This window comes from Mustela erminea, chromosome 14 (assembly GCF_009829155.1).
Source record: "Mustela erminea isolate mMusErm1 chromosome 14, mMusErm1.Pri, whole genome shotgun sequence".
In the NCBI taxonomy this organism is placed as follows: Eukaryota; Metazoa; Chordata; class Mammalia; order Carnivora; family Mustelidae; genus Mustela; species Mustela erminea.
Genome location: NC_045627.1, coordinates 82357099 through 82375393, shown reverse-complemented (window position 1 = coordinate 82375393; position 18295 = coordinate 82357099). Strand labels below are relative to the sequence as shown.

At 49.4% G+C, this 18295-nt stretch overlaps 1 protein-coding gene across 16 annotated transcripts in view; it reads left to right on the top strand.

The window, feature by feature from the left end:
- Positions 1–18295, top strand: part of FGFR2 (fibroblast growth factor receptor 2) — a 102834-nt gene that overhangs the window by 53205 nt on the left and 31334 nt on the right. For 6 of the 16 annotated variants that reach the window (XM_032314041.1, XM_032314051.1, XM_032314036.1 and 3 more), the window contains 3 exons: positions 12636–12826; positions 14156–14303; positions 17781–17983. In XM_032314041.1, coding sequence (XP_032169932.1) covers positions 12636–12826; positions 14156–14303; positions 17781–17983 — 542 coding nt within the window. Of the gene's footprint in view, positions 1–12635; positions 12827–14155; positions 14304–15535; positions 15681–17780; positions 17984–18295 lie in introns of all 16 variants that reach the window. The other 10 variants (XM_032314042.1, XM_032314052.1, XM_032314037.1 and 7 more) reach the window with 3 other exon arrangements.

Below are 18295 nucleotides of genomic sequence, written 5' to 3'. Positions count from 1 at the left end.
CTCGAGAGTTTATTTTTGTTGCTATGATACATAGGTTTGGGGTTCAGATACTGCGAAGCATCAAAATGGGCAAGATCTTTTTATTGAAATTCTTCCTTGGGAAGGCATTCCCATAAGCACTTTAATGTAAAAGCCGTGTAATTTAAGTGACATTCTTGTGTTCTGGAATTAAACAGCCAGCCATTGTTGTGTGCGAGGGAAATGCTCTGGTGTACGGCAGCCCTTTTAGGAGCCTCTCTTGATCCTCATTAAAATTGACACCATTACTTTTCAGCCATTTACTGGTGAGGGAAAATTAGCGCGAAGCTCCACGTCCCAGTAATTGTGACTCTCCTAAACCAGGCTCCCCTCAGAGGGCTGGCTTTGGGAGGTGGCGAGTCTTGGCCCTTCTTCATTGGTGAAATGAGGCCAAAGCCCTGGGTTCTGATGGCTGTGCCACCAAGAAGCCACAACCTGGGACACATCCCGTGACCTTGGGTTTCCCGAGCGAATGGCGACAAGTCCCTTCGCCTTTCCTGAGCCCTTCTGGCCTCACCGGGGGAGTTGGAATGTTGGTATTTCGCTCATTCCTGTGATGGTGGGGTCTGTCTCCTAGGGGCCGCTGTGACAAGTGAGGGCAAACTGGGATGGGTTAAGACAACGGAGGTTGATTCTGTCTCCATTCTAGAAGCCAGATGTTTGAAGTCAGGGTGTCAGCGGGGTTGGTTCCTTCTGCAGACTCTGACGGGGCGTCTGGTTCACGCTTTTCTCCCCAGCTGCTGCTGGCCGTCCTCGGCTTGTGGACATGTCACTTCCGTCTCAGCCTCTGACACCCCACGGCTTTCCTCTCTGCGTCTCAGATCTCCCTCTGTGTGTCTCCTACAGGGACATGTGTCACTGGATGGAGGGTGTGCCCTCCATCCAGGATGGTCTCATCTCAAGATCCTTAATTAGAAAGACCTCATTTCCAAATAGAGTCACATGCACAGGTTCCAGGGGTGAGAACATGGACTTACCTTTTTTTGGTGGTGGTGGGGGACTACAGTTCAACCCACTACAGTTGCTATGAGGAATCTGTTTGGGTTAACAGATTAAAAAAAAACAAAAACAAAAACCTAAAATACCAAATTGGCATCAGGTGGCCAGCAATAAATGCTGGTTTTCTTTTCTTTCTTTCTTTTTTTTTTTTTAAAGATTTTATTTATTTATTTGACAGACAAAGATCACAAGTAGGCAGAGAGGCAGGCAGAGAGAGAGGAGGAAGCAGGCTCCCTGCTGAGCGAAGAGCCTGATGTGGGGCTCGATCCCAGGACCCCAGGATCATGACCTGAGCTGAAGGCAGAGGCTTTAACCCACTGAGCCACCCAGGCGCCCCAAATGCTGGTTTTCTCCCTTCAAACCTGGACTCTCTGGAGAGTTAGAAGGCATTTTATTTGTTTTTATATATATTTTTAAAAGATTATATTTAGTTGAGAGAGAGAGGGAGGACATGAGAGAGAATAGAGGGAGAGGGAGAAGCAGATTGAGTGGGGAGCCTGATGCGGGGTTCGATCCCAGGTCCCCAGGGTCATTACCTGACCCAAAGGCAAATGCTTGACCGACTGAGCTACCCAGGTGCCCCTAGAAGGCATTTTTAATAGCTTTTATTAGACTCCATCAGAAGTTTTATTAAATAAACTGAATGCCATAATGGGACCAATGGAAGGGGCCAGGGGCTGCCGTTCACGTCCTGCTGGGTTTACCTACCCCTTCGGTTAATCCAGTTGTCAGGGCCGTCCCAGGACCGACCCAGTCACAGAAGGGGATCGTGGCGTGTTTGTGAGCCTCGGGTTCCTGAGGCTGGCCTCCACCCTTACCCCTCACGCACTGATAGTTGAGGAACATCAGGTTTGGGGTGTTGGGGGCTGGTAAGGGATTTATTTGCCAAGGACTTAAAAAAGCCTTCAGAGCCCGGGGCTCCATCCGGATGTTCTGGAAACCACGATTAATGCTCTGTCCAGCGCTGCACATGGAGGTCTCGGTTTTAGGTGTCCCGTGGTGTGGAGCAGCAGGGACCGCTGCAAAACTCTGAAAACCCCCACCCTGTGTTCCAAACAACAAAGTGAGAGAGAGAGAGGGAGAGAAGGAGAGAGAGAGAGAAAGTGTTTAATGGACCAGTTGGTCCTCCTCACTCACAGAGACCCTTTGGCTTTGATTTATGAGCTTTTTCTCCCTTTGGGTGTCCCAATTCGGGAATCCCAGAGACCATGATATAAGGTTTGAGCTTTTCACCTGGTGGTGGGTATTTGCAGGGCAGGGTGCAGGGGAGGTTGGAAGGGGTGCCTCTGAATTTGCTGGGCCGGCCATGCGTTGTCCTCTGTCGATCTGACTTTCTAGAGATTTGTCTTCCCCCAGGACAAGAGGTGTAGGCGCCAGACGGGGTCTCAGTGGTTGGGAGCCAGTCAGCGGGCACATATGCCTCTGGCTGGGCGGGGGTCGCTCAGGCTCCTCACCAGCCCTGACTTGCTCAGCGGCAGAGCACAGGGGTGCTGTCGACGAGTCCTTGACATAAATCTCCTCTAAGTGGGCTCCAGACATGATGGGACGGAGCCCGAAAGCACGAAGGAATCTGTCCTGGCGCTCACCCCCCCTCCGGTGTGTGTTCAGGAGGAACGAAGCGTCTTTTATTCCAGCACTGACGGACCGATAAGCCTGGCTGCGGGGTTGACACCTGGCACCCATCCCCAGTGGGAGAAGGAGAAATTGCGTAAATTGTTTACTGCTTGGGGTAGCCTCTGTCCCGGGAAGACAAAGCCTCCAGTGTGGTCCTTGAGCAGAAGGGGGACTTGGAAAAAAGTACTATTTAGGTAAATGAAGAAGTGGTGGCCTCATTAATTAACTGGTTGGTTTCTTACTGAAACTGTCAAAAATTGGGATCGTTCCTGATCGTTCTCCTCAGGGAAGAGCCCTCTCTGTCCTCATGTCTATCCTCCCGGGGCTTCTAGACAAATCTTTTGTTTCTCTGTCTGATGAGGGGTGGCTGTTGTAGTAGGTAACGTTGAACTACACGAAACCTGCATGCACAGATTTTAACGCCTTGAACGCTGGACTCTCCCGTGCAGCAGTGGCGGTCCTTGTGCATTTCCCTGGCGTCCCCCAGCCTCAGCCTCACAGAGCCCCTGGCAGGTCTAAACTGGAGTCATCTTGACCTAGAGGCTTCCTGGCCAGGCCTCCTCTGATTTTCCATCTTCATCTTCTTGCTGCCAGCTAATTCTTTCCTTTTCTTGGTCTGGGTTTAAGACTTGGTGTGTTTCCCCTAATGTGAGTCCCACATGCCAGCTCTGGGGTGGTGAAATCCCGCCCGGGGGAGATAGGAAGCCCCTTGTTGACAGCGGGTTGGGGTGCCGCGCTCGGTCATAGGTCACAGCCAGTGCCTTTGTAAGTAGGCTTGTGTAGTTACCGTAGGATCCTGGAGCGTGGGCAGGGTGGAGTAGGACACGAAGTCCTGCTGCTGCTCTCTGCTGTGGCTCCTGGAGCCATTTCCCCATTTTCTTCCCAACCCATCTACTGTGTCCGCCCTCATGGGACTCCACGCCTTCTGGAAGCGACTCTGGAGGTTCGTGTGGGAATTACGTGGTGGAGGGGTTCACGTTCCGTTTCCAGCTTGGGCAGTGCTGTGGCCTTGGAAGGCGCGGAACCTCTGAGCCTCAGGTCCCTCGTCTGTAAAGCGGGGGGCAGTGACCTTGTCCCGTTGTCCGGATGCAGGGAGAGGTGAGGTGGTGGGAGTCGGTGCTTCTAAATAATAGCACCATGTGCTTGAGGCTTAGTTACTCAAATGAGGTGGTCCCCCAGCTCTTCTTGGATGGCCAGGCTGATCCACGTGCACTCGGCACAACCCTGGGTAAAGGAGTGGCCTGTCCTCTTTCCTCCAGGACAGAGATTTCGAAACTTCCCTTTGAGCTACTGTTTAAATGAGCTTTGGGTTACTGCAGAGCGGATTTTTATACCTGTTTCACAACAGGGATTCCAGGGGGTGAAAGCCAGTCAGTAGGTAGCCCCAGCACCCCAAAGGTACCGACCCATAAATGGGTGCTCTCCTGCAGGACCAGGACCAGCCAGAAGACCCTCCTTCAGGTCCGTGGGCAGGTGGTCTCTCGTGTGCTGGCTCCTGAGGCTGGAGCAGGCACAGGCCAGTGTGGATGGGGCACGTTAGGACTTCGCAGTGTCAGCGTTCTTGCCGTGTTCTCTGCAAGCCATCAGTTGCCCTCTGCCCCACAGCTGAGGAAGGAAGCCTTATTGATTGCTTTCGGTTCTGGCAGGGGTCCTGGCCGAGGTGGCTGGGGAGAAGGCTAGGCTAATACCTGATCTCTTGTCTCATCTTTGACATTGAGTCTATGGTGTGGGCAAAGAGGATGTAGAAGTGTCGAAGATGAGTTACGGTCTTACGGCTTTTTGTATGAAGACGGTCTCTTCCCCACACCTGGTGGTGGGATAGGTCGGGGCAGGGGGTGGGGAGAAAGCTGCTGCTGTCAGAGCGCAGGCCAGTGGTCTTGGCATGAGGATCTAAGTGCACTGCTGGCAATCGCAGTGCCCAGGAATGGGCTAGAACTTCATAATGGCTCCGTCAGTGCTTGCTGAACTGGAAAAATAGAGGAAAAGTAGTTTAATGCATGACTTTCTTTTCTTTTTTAAAGATTTTATTTATTTATTTGAGAGAGCAAAAGAGAGAGAGAGAGTACACATGAGCAGGGGGAGGGGGAGGGGCAGAGGGAGAGGGAGAAGCAGACTCCACACTGAGCAGGGAACCCGACATGGGGCCTGGTCCCAGGACCACGGAATCATGGCCTGAACCGAAGGCAAGCGCTTCACCGACTGAGCCACCCAGGCATCCCTGACCTGGGACTTTATATTTGGAGTTTGTGGTTCTTAACATGGTAAGTTCTGAAGCGAGTGCTTTTCAGAGTTGCCCGATGTCAGTTCCCTTTATAATCAGAAGATCTTGGTTGGAAAGTATTAGGTCAGCTGTTATTAAAACGTCAATACAGAAATGCTGTGAGCTTTCTTCCCGTTTCAAATGATACCTTCACCAGAGCCTTTATGCCTTTGTGGGTGATGCTGCCCTTAGAATGGGGTGGCACCCAGTTGACTGAGAGATCCTGTCGGACTTCTCACATCACAGCACAGAAGACCCCAAAGCTGCCACAGTGAGATGATGATAGATAGGGATGGAGATTTCTGGATCTTGACAGAACGACTTTTTCTTTCTTTCTCCCAGAGCCTCCCCCTCAGAGGGTTCTCTCATGCAAGGATTCCTCTGGGAATCCTTTCCATCACAAAGGAGTATACAAATTAACAGATCTGACTATGTGCCGGACCTGTTTCCTGTCACGTCAGCTGGAAAGTGGTATTTCGCAAGACAGGTGTTGGATATTATTCTAGAAGGATCATTGGCTGTGGCGCTTTCTTTGACAAAGTCAGTCCCTTTTATTTATTTGAAAGAGTGAGAGAGAGTAAGAGAGAGAAAGAGAGCATGAGCAGGGGGAGTGAGAGAAGCAGACTCTCCTGCTGAGCAAGGTGCCCAACACGGGGCTTGACCCCAGGACCCTGGGATCATAACCCGAGCCAAAGGCAGACACGTAACTGACTGAGCCACCCAGGCACCCCAAGAAAGTCCTCATTTTATTGGGTTCAGTGTGCACTCAGGACTGGGGCTGACGTCCTTTGCATTTTGCATTTGGCCAATAGAAACAAAACCACTCTGGGTGTGAAACCATCAGTGAATGTTCGGCGGTGTTGCGGGGGGAGGGTGGCGCTGGTCTGCAGGCTGGCTTGAGGCTTCCCAGCCGGCTCAGACAGTGAGAAATGGGGCCTCTTGTGAGCTGGGTGACTATCGGGACTCTTCTCTGTAGGCGACGCTGACAGCAAGGGGTATCGAGAAGCAGTTCTGTGTTCAGTTCTGAGTTTGCCTCTAAGAAAACAAATGAGGTTTTATCATTTAACTTCTCATGTTGTTTGCACCAAAGGGAGGCATCTCTTGTTTGCTCAGATGGGCTGAAAGCTTTTCCTTCTGCTTGAATCACCCCAGGAGCCAAATAAAGCATCGAAGATTTTTGGCATGGTCGATTTTTCTAGACTTCCTCTAGGGTGAAGGCCTTTTCATGGTGGAAGTTGATTAACCTGTGAACATTATTTTCGTAGACCTCTTCCCACATCTGTACGTGTTGTCTATTTCCTTCTTATTCGTGACCCCTATGCTCTTCTGGATCTCAGATAGTTTATTTAATCATTTCCCTCTGGGTGGGTGTTTAGGCAATTTCAAAAGAGGCAAGCTTTGTGCACACTGTAGTTGGCTGCCTGGGTGACTCTTTTTCTGGGCTGGATTTCTAGAGCAGGACTCACTGATGTCAGTGAAACATCTCCAACCTAAAGAGCTCCCCGTTTTGAGTACTGCCGTCTCTGGGGACTCCCCAGTGATGTGATTTTTAGCTTCTCTGCAGGTCATTTGAGAGAAGTCATTCTGATCTGGAGTTCAGCAGGAAGGTATGTTTCATTCCGGGACTTTGGAAAAACATCTCCAGCATATTCTTCCCATGGAGGGAACCCAGCTATGCAGACACCAGCTGATAATCTTACATTCCTGAGAGATGTCGCACCCCCTGTGGCAAGTAGCGGGGTGCTGAGGCTCTGGGACGTGGCTCCCAGCGTGACCGCTCTCAGCTGTGTTTACCCCAGCACCACGGGAGCGAGCGCGTGGAGACTGACGTCTGAGTTTTACATCAGCGTGAAAACCAAGCACAAGACAGGGAGGGCCCCTGTGCGGAGTCTTTGTGTCAGAACAGAGAAAAGCTCTCAGTAAACTGGGCAAGGTAAATACACTTAACTAATTGAGAAGGCAGGTTTTCCGTGACCCTAGAAATAGATCTTGTTCGCTCTGAGATAGAGTCACCTTTGCCATGTCTCCTTTAAAAAAAAAAAAAAAAAATGGCGGCAAAGCATATATAACAGAATGTCCCATTTTGGTCAATTTCGAATGTGCAGTTTAGTGGCATGAAATAGACATTTACACGGTTCTGCAACGATCACCACCATCTATGCCCAGAACTTTGCTTCGTCCCGAAGCCACGTCTCTCTTTAACCAGAGGATAGGCCTTTTTGACCCTCTCTTGGACGTAACTTCGTGGTCACCTAAGAGTCTTCAGTTCTGGTTTAACTTTTAAAGGCACAGAGCTCAGGTTATCGTAAACATTTGGGGGTGTGAATAACACACAGCTCTGCTCTGGTAATTTGCCCAAGAAGACCTAAATTGACACCCAGCTGGTAGAAGCCACTCAGCCCCCAGCCACATAATACAGTCGATGACATTAATTAGGGAAGGCACTTTGCCTCCACCTGCTTTGGTCTTCCCAGGCCGCCTGACCACGGCCAGCACTTCGCCCCGTTCTCCACCTCATCGAGCAAGCACAAAGGAATTAGTGGTGTTTTGCTTCTAGCATTTCACATGGTGCAGCCTCCCTAAGTCACTGAGGGTCTTTGACGCTGGAGGGAAGACACTGTGGCTCTCCCCAGACAGGCCTGGTCTGCAGACATTTTTGCTCTCTCTGTAGGAAAATTGTGTATGTTTTAGAGGAAGCTGGAACCCCACCTTGCCCAGTTCTGCAAGGCTTTCAGGATCGGATGTTCAGGCAGGGGGACAATGAGGCTCAGCTTAGCTCGGGACAGAGAGGCAGAGCAACACACCAGTGACCTTCTACAAAAAGGCATTTTTCCTTTTTTTAAAGTTATTCCAGGTGCTCAATACCCCAGGCCACTCCGTCTCTTCTAGAAGATGACAAGTCGGAATGCCCGGTCCTGGTACTCAGACTCTTAATAAAAGAGATCAGTCCTACGAACCCTTTTTAGTTCTGACCTTCTTTTGTGCCCATCCCTAGAGGCTGGAGAAAACATAGGGAAAACAAAACTCAGAGCCCAACTCGATCTCTCGTGTGTGTGGAGTGTGTCAGGTAGAGGCTTGACAAGGCAATGAACTCGTTCTACTAATTGTAATTAGCGCGAGGTCTCCGGCAGGTTATTGGGCTCCTCGGACTTCAGAGGGCTTTGATCGCCTCTTGCTAACTGGGTTAGTGCGTTTTTTTATGCAGCAAAAGCAACTACTACCTGCTCTTTAGAAAATCATTCGAGGTTGGGCTTTAGAGAAAGAATTCTCCATTGTTTTCACTTGTCCTCCAAATCGCGTAGAACGTTCTTTCCCTATTCAGCACCTTGGAGTTGCTAAGAAACTGCCATTTTAGAGGAAGGGTAATTAAATTTTGATTTCAATTTAAGGGCAGAGCAGGCAAGGTCCTCTATGCTCCTTACGTGAATGGGTGCCCCAGAGCAGGAGACCTGCTGTTTCCAGATCAATACTGGCCACTTGGCGTGATTCGAGTCTCTGGGTGTTTTGCTGCCCAGAGAACAGATTTGAAATGGTTCTTTGTGACAAGTGCTGCTGAACTTTTGGGGGAGAAATACTCAGGAGACTAGTGTGTGCTGGGAAACCTGCAACTCTGGGCTTGATTAATTTATAGGTGTAATTTAAGAACCTGGTCTCCTTCTGATCCCTGGGATGCGTGTTTACTGAGCCTGTAGGCATGAGGCCTGTCTGCTCTGTGGACATTTTTTATGGTCTTTGCTATGTCAGAGCTGAAGTTGTAGATCTCTTATGAGCCAAGCATATTATTATGTCCAGAGGAGGACTGGCATGTTATAAAGTTTCAGTGGTCAATTAACAAAGATTTATTCTTTGTCACTCAGGTATTTTCTCTTTCTCAATAATTACCTCTTGGAACGAAGCAGGCTGTTTTCCGCCTGCTTTTTCTGGTTGTGGCCCCCCAGTGTCAGAGCAGGACTCGAGAGGGTCAGTCTCGAAATTTAGACTCGGAGCAGCTGGGCCTTCCACTTGGGGAGCATGGACTGGCTTGGAGCTCCTGACCAAAGGGAGTGAGAGCGAGTGAACCCACGGGGGAGAGAACGTATTTTTTAAAGCACTTCAGTCTGTGTTTACTACGCATCGGTTTGGCGGAGCCTCATTCCAGCCGGGCAGCCAACTGCCCCACCAGCAGCAACCGCACACCCTGGGCTTCGTTCCCTTCTGTCTCAAGCTGGAATTCGCACAGGGGCCCGAGAGCCGCTCCTTTAAAGGTGCGCGACCAGGTTCGGGTCCGCACCCTGTCCGCGTGCCACCCGCTGCGCTCAGGATGTATCTTTTAAAAATCCCAGGAAGGACACAGGGGTTGAGCTGCTCGTCAGCCTTTCTGTTTTTCCTTCTATTTATGTCACTGCCCCTGGAAAGAGAAAAGTCTGTTTTCTGTAAGATCTGAGAGTTAAACACGCAGTAAGAGAAACTTGCCTAAAACCATCGAACCTTCCTGGTAGAGGCTGTCATTTTTTATCACATAGAGAGATGGACCAGCTCTGAGTGTTAGTGTGTAACCCAGAGAGAATTCATTGACTTCTTCTTTTCGTATCAGCCTGTTGCCCCAGGCGTTGGAAACCTGAGGGGTTTGCTGTGCCCGGGGCCTTGTGAGGTTCTGGGGAGAGCATGTTAGCCTTTGTGGGGGGATGGTTTTCGTGCCCACCATCACTGCCCTGTTCCGGGGCCCCTGGGGCGCTGGCCATGGAAGTCCCCTCTCTACGGGAGCTGCTGCCCGCACCCTGCTCTCCACCCCCACCCCCCCACCCCCCCGCCGTGTTTCAGAAGCTGGAACTTCTGTCATCCCGTTGCTGCTGATCACTGCTCTTTCGGGTCTAACAGACACCAGAAAAGAGTGATCGCTGAAGGTTTTGAGAAGAGGCACAGCTCTCTGCAGATCCTGGCATCCTGGGACCTCTTCCAAGATGTTTGGAGCCTGGTCTCAGACTTGTTTAAGGGCAGAGAATAAGGTTGCAAAGGAAATCAAAGCCTGATGTGGAGAAACGAAACATGAGGCCTACTGACTTTTTAAAAACATTTTAAATAACATTCTCTAAGGTTTCATTTTATACCGAAGGCAGCTGTAATAAGTTTTGGAAGACGGTGTAAGGTTTCGATTACAGAGCGATCCCGACTTGCAGTTTCTGTACCAAAAGTGAGAAAGGGCGGAGGGACGCCGGGCTGCTGGAGAGGTTATTTTGTATAAGGTGAGAAAATGTGAAAGGATACATTCAGGACTGCAAGCGGCAACTTTGGGTGCCCTGTAATTTGCAAACGCAATAACATTAAACCATTGCAAGGACTCCCCCCCCCCCCCCGGTGGAAATAGTCCGGATAGCAATGGAATAACTTAATAAGTGGAACGCGGCAGTGCGCTGACCACAAGTGAACAAGGCTGCGGCTCTGCGTGGGCCCTGCCAGCGCTGTCCCAGGGACTGCATTCCCTGCTGAAGGCTGGCGCAGGCCAGAGATGCCGGCCTTATGAAAGCACTCATTGTTCCCAGGACATCGTTATTTGGTATTACAAGCACAGTGTTTGCTTGTGAAACGATTTATTGGAAACAAGTATGTTTAAGAAGGAGAACTTGGTTTGAAATTCAGTTGATCTGGCTTATGACATTTAAGGTTTTATAGGGCCTTTGTTTCTAAGAATAAATATTTAGGTCCATTGTAAATATTTATCTCGAAACACACAAACACGGGCACACAAAACTGGAGAACTGAGCCAGGGAACGAAAGGGTACCTAAAATGCACTTCTCTGCGGGAAAGGGCAAACTACCTCAACATGAGGTATGTGTGAAGGAGGGGGTTTTGTGAGCTTGGCTGGCAGTGTCTAGCCCAGAGGACCGATTCCCCTCTCACGAGGCGTCATGGGAGGAGGCCTGGTGAGGACAGAGTGTGTGTGTGTGTGTGTGTGTGTGTGTGTGTGTGTACACTTGACTCTGTTCTCCTCTTGTGGCTGGGGCTCGCTGGGATTAAACCAGCCTTGCCCCTGCTGGCTCCAAGCCGGGTGCCGCATGACTGGGAGGCTTGCCGTGGCCCATTGCAGAGATGGCGTGTCCGCCAAAGGGTGAGGCTTCCGGTCATGTTTCTGGTCATCCATGGTCATGAAAAGATCATAGCTTTGAGATTTTCTGCCCACAAAAGTAGGCTTTCTGGGTTCTTTGTTCAGCCTCCAGGGTCATGTCCCGCAAATGAATGACTTTTTTGGAGGCTCTGAAATCCTTACCTTTTTAATGTGAAAGTGTAGATGTCTCTGAAGTGATGGGAGATACTGGAATGAAATGTGCTAAGAGTAACCCACTAGCATTTCTTTCTTTTCTCTTCCTTTTTTAAAAAAGTTTTTAAAGACCAACAGGCTTGTGCAGTAAAATCAATTTACACGTGGTTTGGTTTGTGTCCAACAAATTCCACCAAATACTATTTTAAGGCCCAAATATAGAAGGGTTTCAATATCTATCATTGTAATTTGCTGTTTCCAGTCCAGCACACGGGGACACTCAGGTACAGGGTGGAGGCATCTTTGGTGTGTTGGGTTGGCTGGGATCTCTTCCTTCCCTCGGCCATTTCTTAAGCCGGGGGTGAAAGGCAGAGGCCTCTGCAGTGCGGGGAGACGGATAGGCTGGCTTGCAGGTAAGGTAAGATAGGCTTACGTGCAGGTAAGGTGGGGTGGGACGATGTGTGTGTGGACGGCTGGACGGGCGATTGGGTATGTGTTGCCCTTGACCAAACTGCCGTGTAGGAAGCTGGCCATCGGCTTGTGATTCTAGAGCTTTTGTGGACGGGGTCACACAGTGGGCTGCTCGGTAACCAGTTTCTTAAGGACACTTGTGTGCAGTTTCTCATGGACCTTGAACTACAGGATTTCTCTAGAGACCCCCTTGAAACTGGAGAAGGACTTTTGCAGGTGTAAGATGAGGGGTGTCTTCTGTTGAGAACTTTTTGCTTCGGCAAGGCATGTGAGGGTGGGAAGTGATGGCTACCATGCCCTCTGTGGGGCTTCCTTAAACGTGGCCTAGAACGTCGCCAGGATTGGGGGACTGGGGTCTGTCTGTGTTTCTTTCGGTGCCACATCTGAATGAGGAACGTCTCCTTGTGCACCTAGCATTGGGCAGACGGTAACACTCAGTATATATCGAGAAAATGAAGGGGTGGATGGGGACTAAAAGGGGTGAAGTCCACAGTCAAGAGATGAAACCCATTGTTCACCCAGTCTGTTTATCACCTAGAATTCGTGCTTTTGGTTTTTCTTTCCAAACAAGAAACGGAGGTCTTCTCAGAGCACCTTAGAGATGTTTTGGGAGATACTGAGTCCAGGAGCCATTTTGGTGTTCTAGGTGACCTTGGGCTTGTCCCTTGCCTGTGACCTTAATCTTATGGTCAAAGTGAGTCTCCGCTATTATCCCAAGGGGGACAAGTGAAGAGGCCCCCGTCCCCCTGCCGTTTTTTCCCATTGTCAAAGTAAAACCTTTCCCCTCGTTTGGTGAGTGGCCACAGACAACCCATACCTTGAGATATCAGAAGTTCTTCTGTGTGTTTCCTAAGTAAGTATTCTTTTTACAAGGGTCGCGCTCTAGCAGTCTCCTTTGAAGTTGGTTTTGTTATACATTGGGCCGCGGTGATATTTCAAAGGAGTCAGCCAGCAGACTTGAGGCCTCTTAGGCTTGTGTTCACGAACACCTTCTGGACAACACAACTTATTTATTCGTCTCCCTCCCCGCTCCCCAGAGCGATCGCCACACCGGCCCATCCTCCAAGCTGGACTGCCGGCCAACGCCTCCACCGTGGTGGGAGGTGATGTCGAGTTCGTCTGCAAAGTGTACAGCGATGCGCAGCCCCACATTCAGTGGATCAAACACGTAGAAAAGAACGGCAGCAAATACGGGCCCGACGGGCTGCCTTACCTCAAGGTGCTGAAGGTGAGGACTTTCTGGATCTCGAGGGACCCGCGGGGGTCTCCGTCGTGGACATCGGGGGCAGTTTCTCCGATTTCCTGTTGGATCTGGGAGAGGACCAGTCTCCCATTTGACCAGCCAGGGGAGAGTGTGTTAGGGATTAGCAGATTATCAGACTCGCTAGTAAAATTGCAGAAGGAAACTGGGGGCAGGGTGGGGTGGGGAGGAAGGGCTATTCGAGTGGGAGCTGGAATAATTCAGCTATTTATCAGCCCCGAGATCTCCGACGGGGCATTGAGGCTTAGCTGCATGTCCATAAAAGTGGGGGTCGCAATGCCGCTGCCTCTGGCAGAGTCCATGGGATGGCGTGCATTGAGAGAGCTCTGTAAACTCGAAGCGAGGTACCAGCACTTACCGTGATGCTGATGTCTCCGTCTCTTAATATGACATGAGGATCAAATTGGCATAGCCATCTGTCCAAAGCAATTCACGTTTTATTTTCAGAAGAGGGCTTTTAGCCTTGGAAACTCGTTCACCTGCGGCTTAGACAATAAACTTTATTTTTATTTTTATTTTTTTAAAGATTTTATTTATTTACTTGACAGACAGAGATCACAAGTAGGCAGAGAGGCAGGCAGAGAGAGAGAGAGAGAGAGAGGGAGAAGCAGGCTTCCTGCTGAGCAGAGAGCCCGATGTGGGGCTCGATCCCAGGACCCTGGAATCATGACCTGAGCCGAAGGTAGAGGCTTTAACCCATTGAGCCACCCAGTTGCCCCGACAGTCAACTTTAGAAAATGGTTTTGCACCAGTGAAATGTTGAACAAGGAAACTTTCTCCTTGCCTTTCGTATTTGGCTCCTTGAAAGTCCCCAGTGAAGCCAGCATCAGCCTCTTTAATGTTTAGGTCTGTCTTGTTCTCCAGGACGGTGATGGCAGGCGACAGCTAAGTCTACAGCCTTTTCTTAGCCACCGCCTACCACGTCTCCTGCATTAGGTGCTCAAAGAGATCGTCCTTAGAAAAGAATAGTCTTCCTGTAGAACCATAGGTAGCCCCACTCAGAACTCTCAACCGGTGAGCTATTCTCCCCAGCTGAGAATCCCAGTGATCAAAAGAGCTGGAAGAAGCTGAGCAGCCCGGGGAGCCGCGGGTCGGTTCTGCTTGGTCTTGATCACATGTCCCTCCCTCCCTCTCCACGGTCGAAGCCCACGACTCAGCTCGTTAAGGCAGCCGCTTAGACCTCATGGAAGTTGTTTTCTGTGCGAGTTGTTTTGGTGGTGTGTTGGTGGTGGGACCCTAGACAGCACAAAGTCCTTCCTGGTTGGCCGTTATATTGTTCTCCTGTGTCTGTTCCAGCACTCGGGGATTAATAGTTCCAATGCAGAAGTGCTGGCTCTGTTCAATGTGACGGAGGCGGATGCTGGGGAGTATATATGTAAGGTCTCCAATTATATAGGGCAGGCCAACCAGTCCGCCTGGCTCACTGTCCTGCCAAAACAGCAAGGTAACAATGTTTTGTGTTTTTTTTGTTTTTTGTTTTTTGTTTTTTTAAAAGAAGTCTGGATGTAGAAGCTGAAAAGACTTGGTGCTTTGGGAAACTGCAGGCAGCTTCTAGGATGACTCTGTGGCCTTGGTATATTCATAATCATCTTTCTTCGGTGATGCAGCTGGTAGGATGCCAGCAGCCATGGAAAAATGCCCACGATGCTCAAAGTGCTTGCTCTCCTCTCTTCTAAAGATCACCCTCCACCCCCTCCCCCAACCCAGATTTGAAGTCGTTCCTTCTGGCTTGTCTTGTCCGGGCTGCACATTCCCCATCATGACTGTCCACCGTCAGCATTTTAAACACACGCAGGCATGCCTGTTGAATTTGGGACATTGGCGTATCAGCAGAATTCCTACCTCCTTCTGCCCCAAATTGGTGGAGAAGTGTTGGCACGCAATAATTTTTCCAACAGAATATCACTCCCTTGGTTACCCATAATGGGTGCTTAGGAGACCCTGTCCTTGACCTTGCTGTCCCAATTGGGAGCATAATCCACCTCATGGGTGTGGACGCTGTTGAAGGCAGCCGCTGCCCTTCTCGGTTTGTCACAACTCACACTCAAATGTCTATATTGAAGGAAAAAAAACCCCTGCAGTGTCTTTGCTACCAAGATTGTACTTTCTTCTGGTTTTTTTTTTTTTTTTTTTTCCCCACCCAACGTGAGTTAAAGTGGTGGCACGTGAAAATCAGACACAATAGCCCACCGTGGTTGGTGCCCTCAGGGCTGGAAGGACGTGCCAGGTGTCCACTTGGGCGCGTCTCCAGGGTTTTGCTCCCTACTGCAATAAATTTAAGACAGCACCATCCCTTCCTCAAGGTGGGAGTCTGCAGCCAACAGGACCAGAACCCAGTTGGGACTTTTGGGGTGTTCATGCTTTTGGAAAACCATCCCTCAATCCAAAGCAACACAAAGGCCAAGAGAAGGGATCTCTGTGGGTTGATTTTTCCATGCGTCTGATTGCATGCATGTCTAGGTGGTGAAGCCGGTGTGGTGACGGGCCTGTGGCGGCGAGCTGCTCAGTGTCGCTCAGTGTCTCTCGGTTGTGGGCTTTGTGGATGGGCTGCGATCGGAATCTTCTGCTGGCCAGCACCTGCCGGAGCCCCCTGGTGCAATGCCTCATGGTTCCACGGCCCCCTCCACGGTCATCCCTGTGTTGTCTAGCCTTTTCTCTTGCCTCCCTGTTTTCTAGGCCGCCGGTGTTAATACCACGGACAAAGAGATTGAGGTTCTCTATATCCGGAATGTAACTTTTGAGGATGCTGGGGAGTATACGTGCTTGGCGGGTAATTCTATTGGGATATCCTTTCACTCTGCATGGTTGACCGTTCTGCCAGGTACATACTGCTCTTTCTCTCCATGGTTTTTTCCCTTTTCTGGGTTGATTGCTATAAAATTAACACAGCTTCTGTTCTCAGAAACAGCCCCTTTTATGCCGGCATAAAGATTTTGCAAAATGTTGAAAATTATCCCCCGGGGATAAGAATGTTGCCTTTGGAAATTCACTTACAATGAGATCCCACACTCACATTTATGATCAAGTGAAATTTCATCCTTAAAACCCAAAGGGATCTTAACATTTTCAGTGAGTCAATGTATAAATTCACCCATCCGCAGTTCTCTGAAAGAAGACATGGCAATTACTTTGTAAAATTCAAAGTAATTTTTTCTCATTTCAAATTCCATTTCACTAAAATCCCATATGTACTTTGATCACGTGGTTCCACTCTCTCTTTTCAATGGTACGTGACTAGAGGGGGGATGTACGTTGGGGTGCCTGGGGAGAAGCACCCTGGCATGTAGGACGTACAGAAGCAGTGTGTTACCTACCTTGGGAATCGGTGGCTTGCTGCATGTTGCAATGAAATGGACCCTCCGTTTGCTTTTCCTGCAAAGCATGCTCGCGCCGACGTGGGCTTGATGTGATTTCCGCCCTTCGGAGAAATCAGCATCAGTGAAGCCCTGTTGCTACGTGCTGCTGTGGTCTGGGTCTTTGACCAGCATCTCTGTCCTAGTTGAACCTCTCCTGATAACCACGGTCTACTTTGATGCATCTATCTCTGTCATTTCCTTTGTGAAGCTGCCTAGACTGGTTTGCTAGCTCATGATGTTCCACTCCAGTTCCTAATGCCTTATTTCTAGAGTAAAGTGCCTACCTGCATGCTTGTTTTTATATCTAGTAAAAAGAAATTGATCATTTCATTTTGTGCTGTGCTGCTGGGAGTTTTGACTATCTTGCAAGTATTTTTTTCTGATTAAAATGGATAAGCTTTAAATAATACCATTGCATCCATTTTGCCTTTTGTTTTGAATCTGCTCTGTGAATATTTGCTTTGAAACAATGAGATGCCTTTTACTTTGAGCTTGCTTTTACTTGTAGTACTGCATTCTACAGGGGCCTAATTGGCCCTTCTTAACGATTTGCCTGACAGTACTAGCACATTAACTAAGGATGCAGTCCGAGAAAAATACCGTTTGGAAATACACTGCTTGTAGCTCCATGACCACTGAGGACGGAGGAGGGAGCAGATAGTATTTTAAGTCGATCTAAGAACGTGTTACCTTAAGTAATTCCATGGATATGCACACGTCATACCGTTTCTATTTTTTCTTTTAGAGAAAAGTTGTAGTGACCTCAATATAACCAGAAAACACAAATCTTAACTGGTAATTGAAATTGATTAAGGGATATTAGAAATGTTCCATGGTATGGATGGAATGATTCTGTATCAAAGGCGATTCGGTCTTTAAATTCAGTGCTTTCCTTTGTTCAGTTAAATAATATGCTGGACTGTGGTAAGAAATTGGAAACCTTTCCGGACCAGCCTACCAGATGAATATTTATTTCATTTCATATGGAAGTGTGTTCATCGGGGGGAAGTCACCCCCTCCCATCTTCCTTTGGAAGGACTTACCCAAATAAGAGGGACGTTCCATCTGGTCACATGCGAAAGTGGGCGTTGTTTATATTTAGGAATTTTTAATTTGGTTTGCATCAGAGATCCCCTCAGAAGACAGCTTTTTTCTTTTTCTTTCTTTCTTTCTTTCTTTTTTTTTTTTTTTTTAACAAGTGTGGATAACTGTCCTATTCTGTCCACATGTGTGACAGAATGTGGCCCCGTAGCCTGCCCTTCGTGGCTTGGAGCCAGCCAGTCTGTGACAATCACTGGATTGTAGAGGCCTGTTGCGGCTAGAGATAGTGGCTGCTCGGGCCCTGGTGGTCCATCGGGCAGCCCTTGGTCACTCACCCTCATTTGGGAGTGGTGCAGGGCAGGCCCATAGCCCGTGCCATTCTGCAGCACGGAGGCAATGGGAAGCCTTTCGTTGGGAATGGTCATCACCATGTGTTTCGTTTAGCTGTCCGGGATGCGTCATCAACCCCGTGTCCTAACTCTGTGGCCTGCTTATCTGTTCCTCCCCTGTGGTGTCCGCTCCAGCTCCTGTAAGAGAGAAGGAGATCACGGCTTCCCCAGACTACCTGGAGATAGCCATTTACTGCATAGGGGTCTTCCTAATTGCCTGTATGGTGGTGACGGTCATCTTGTGCCGAATGAAGACCACGACCAAGAAGCCAGACTTCGGCAGCCAGCCAGCCGTGCATAAGCTGACGAAGCGGATTCCCCTGCGGAGACAGGTAACAGAAAGTAGATAAAGAGTTTAAAGAAATTTACTCCTCCCCGCACACCCCAGCCAGCGCCCCGCTCTCTTTCTGGGCTACGATATCATCTACTTCTGCGAGCTTCAGTGCACCACATGCCTCTCAGTGGCTCTCCAGTTAGTGTTTGGGGCTCAGAGAGTCAAATTCTGGTGCAGCGATGGGGTCTGCTGAATCAAGTTCCAAGGGCAAGAAAGTGGGTCGGTGTGAGACTCTGGGAGCTAATTGGCAGGACTGGAAATAACACAGGGAGGCAATGCCCTTGTGTGTTCGAGGCTCAAGTGTAACCGTCTTTTT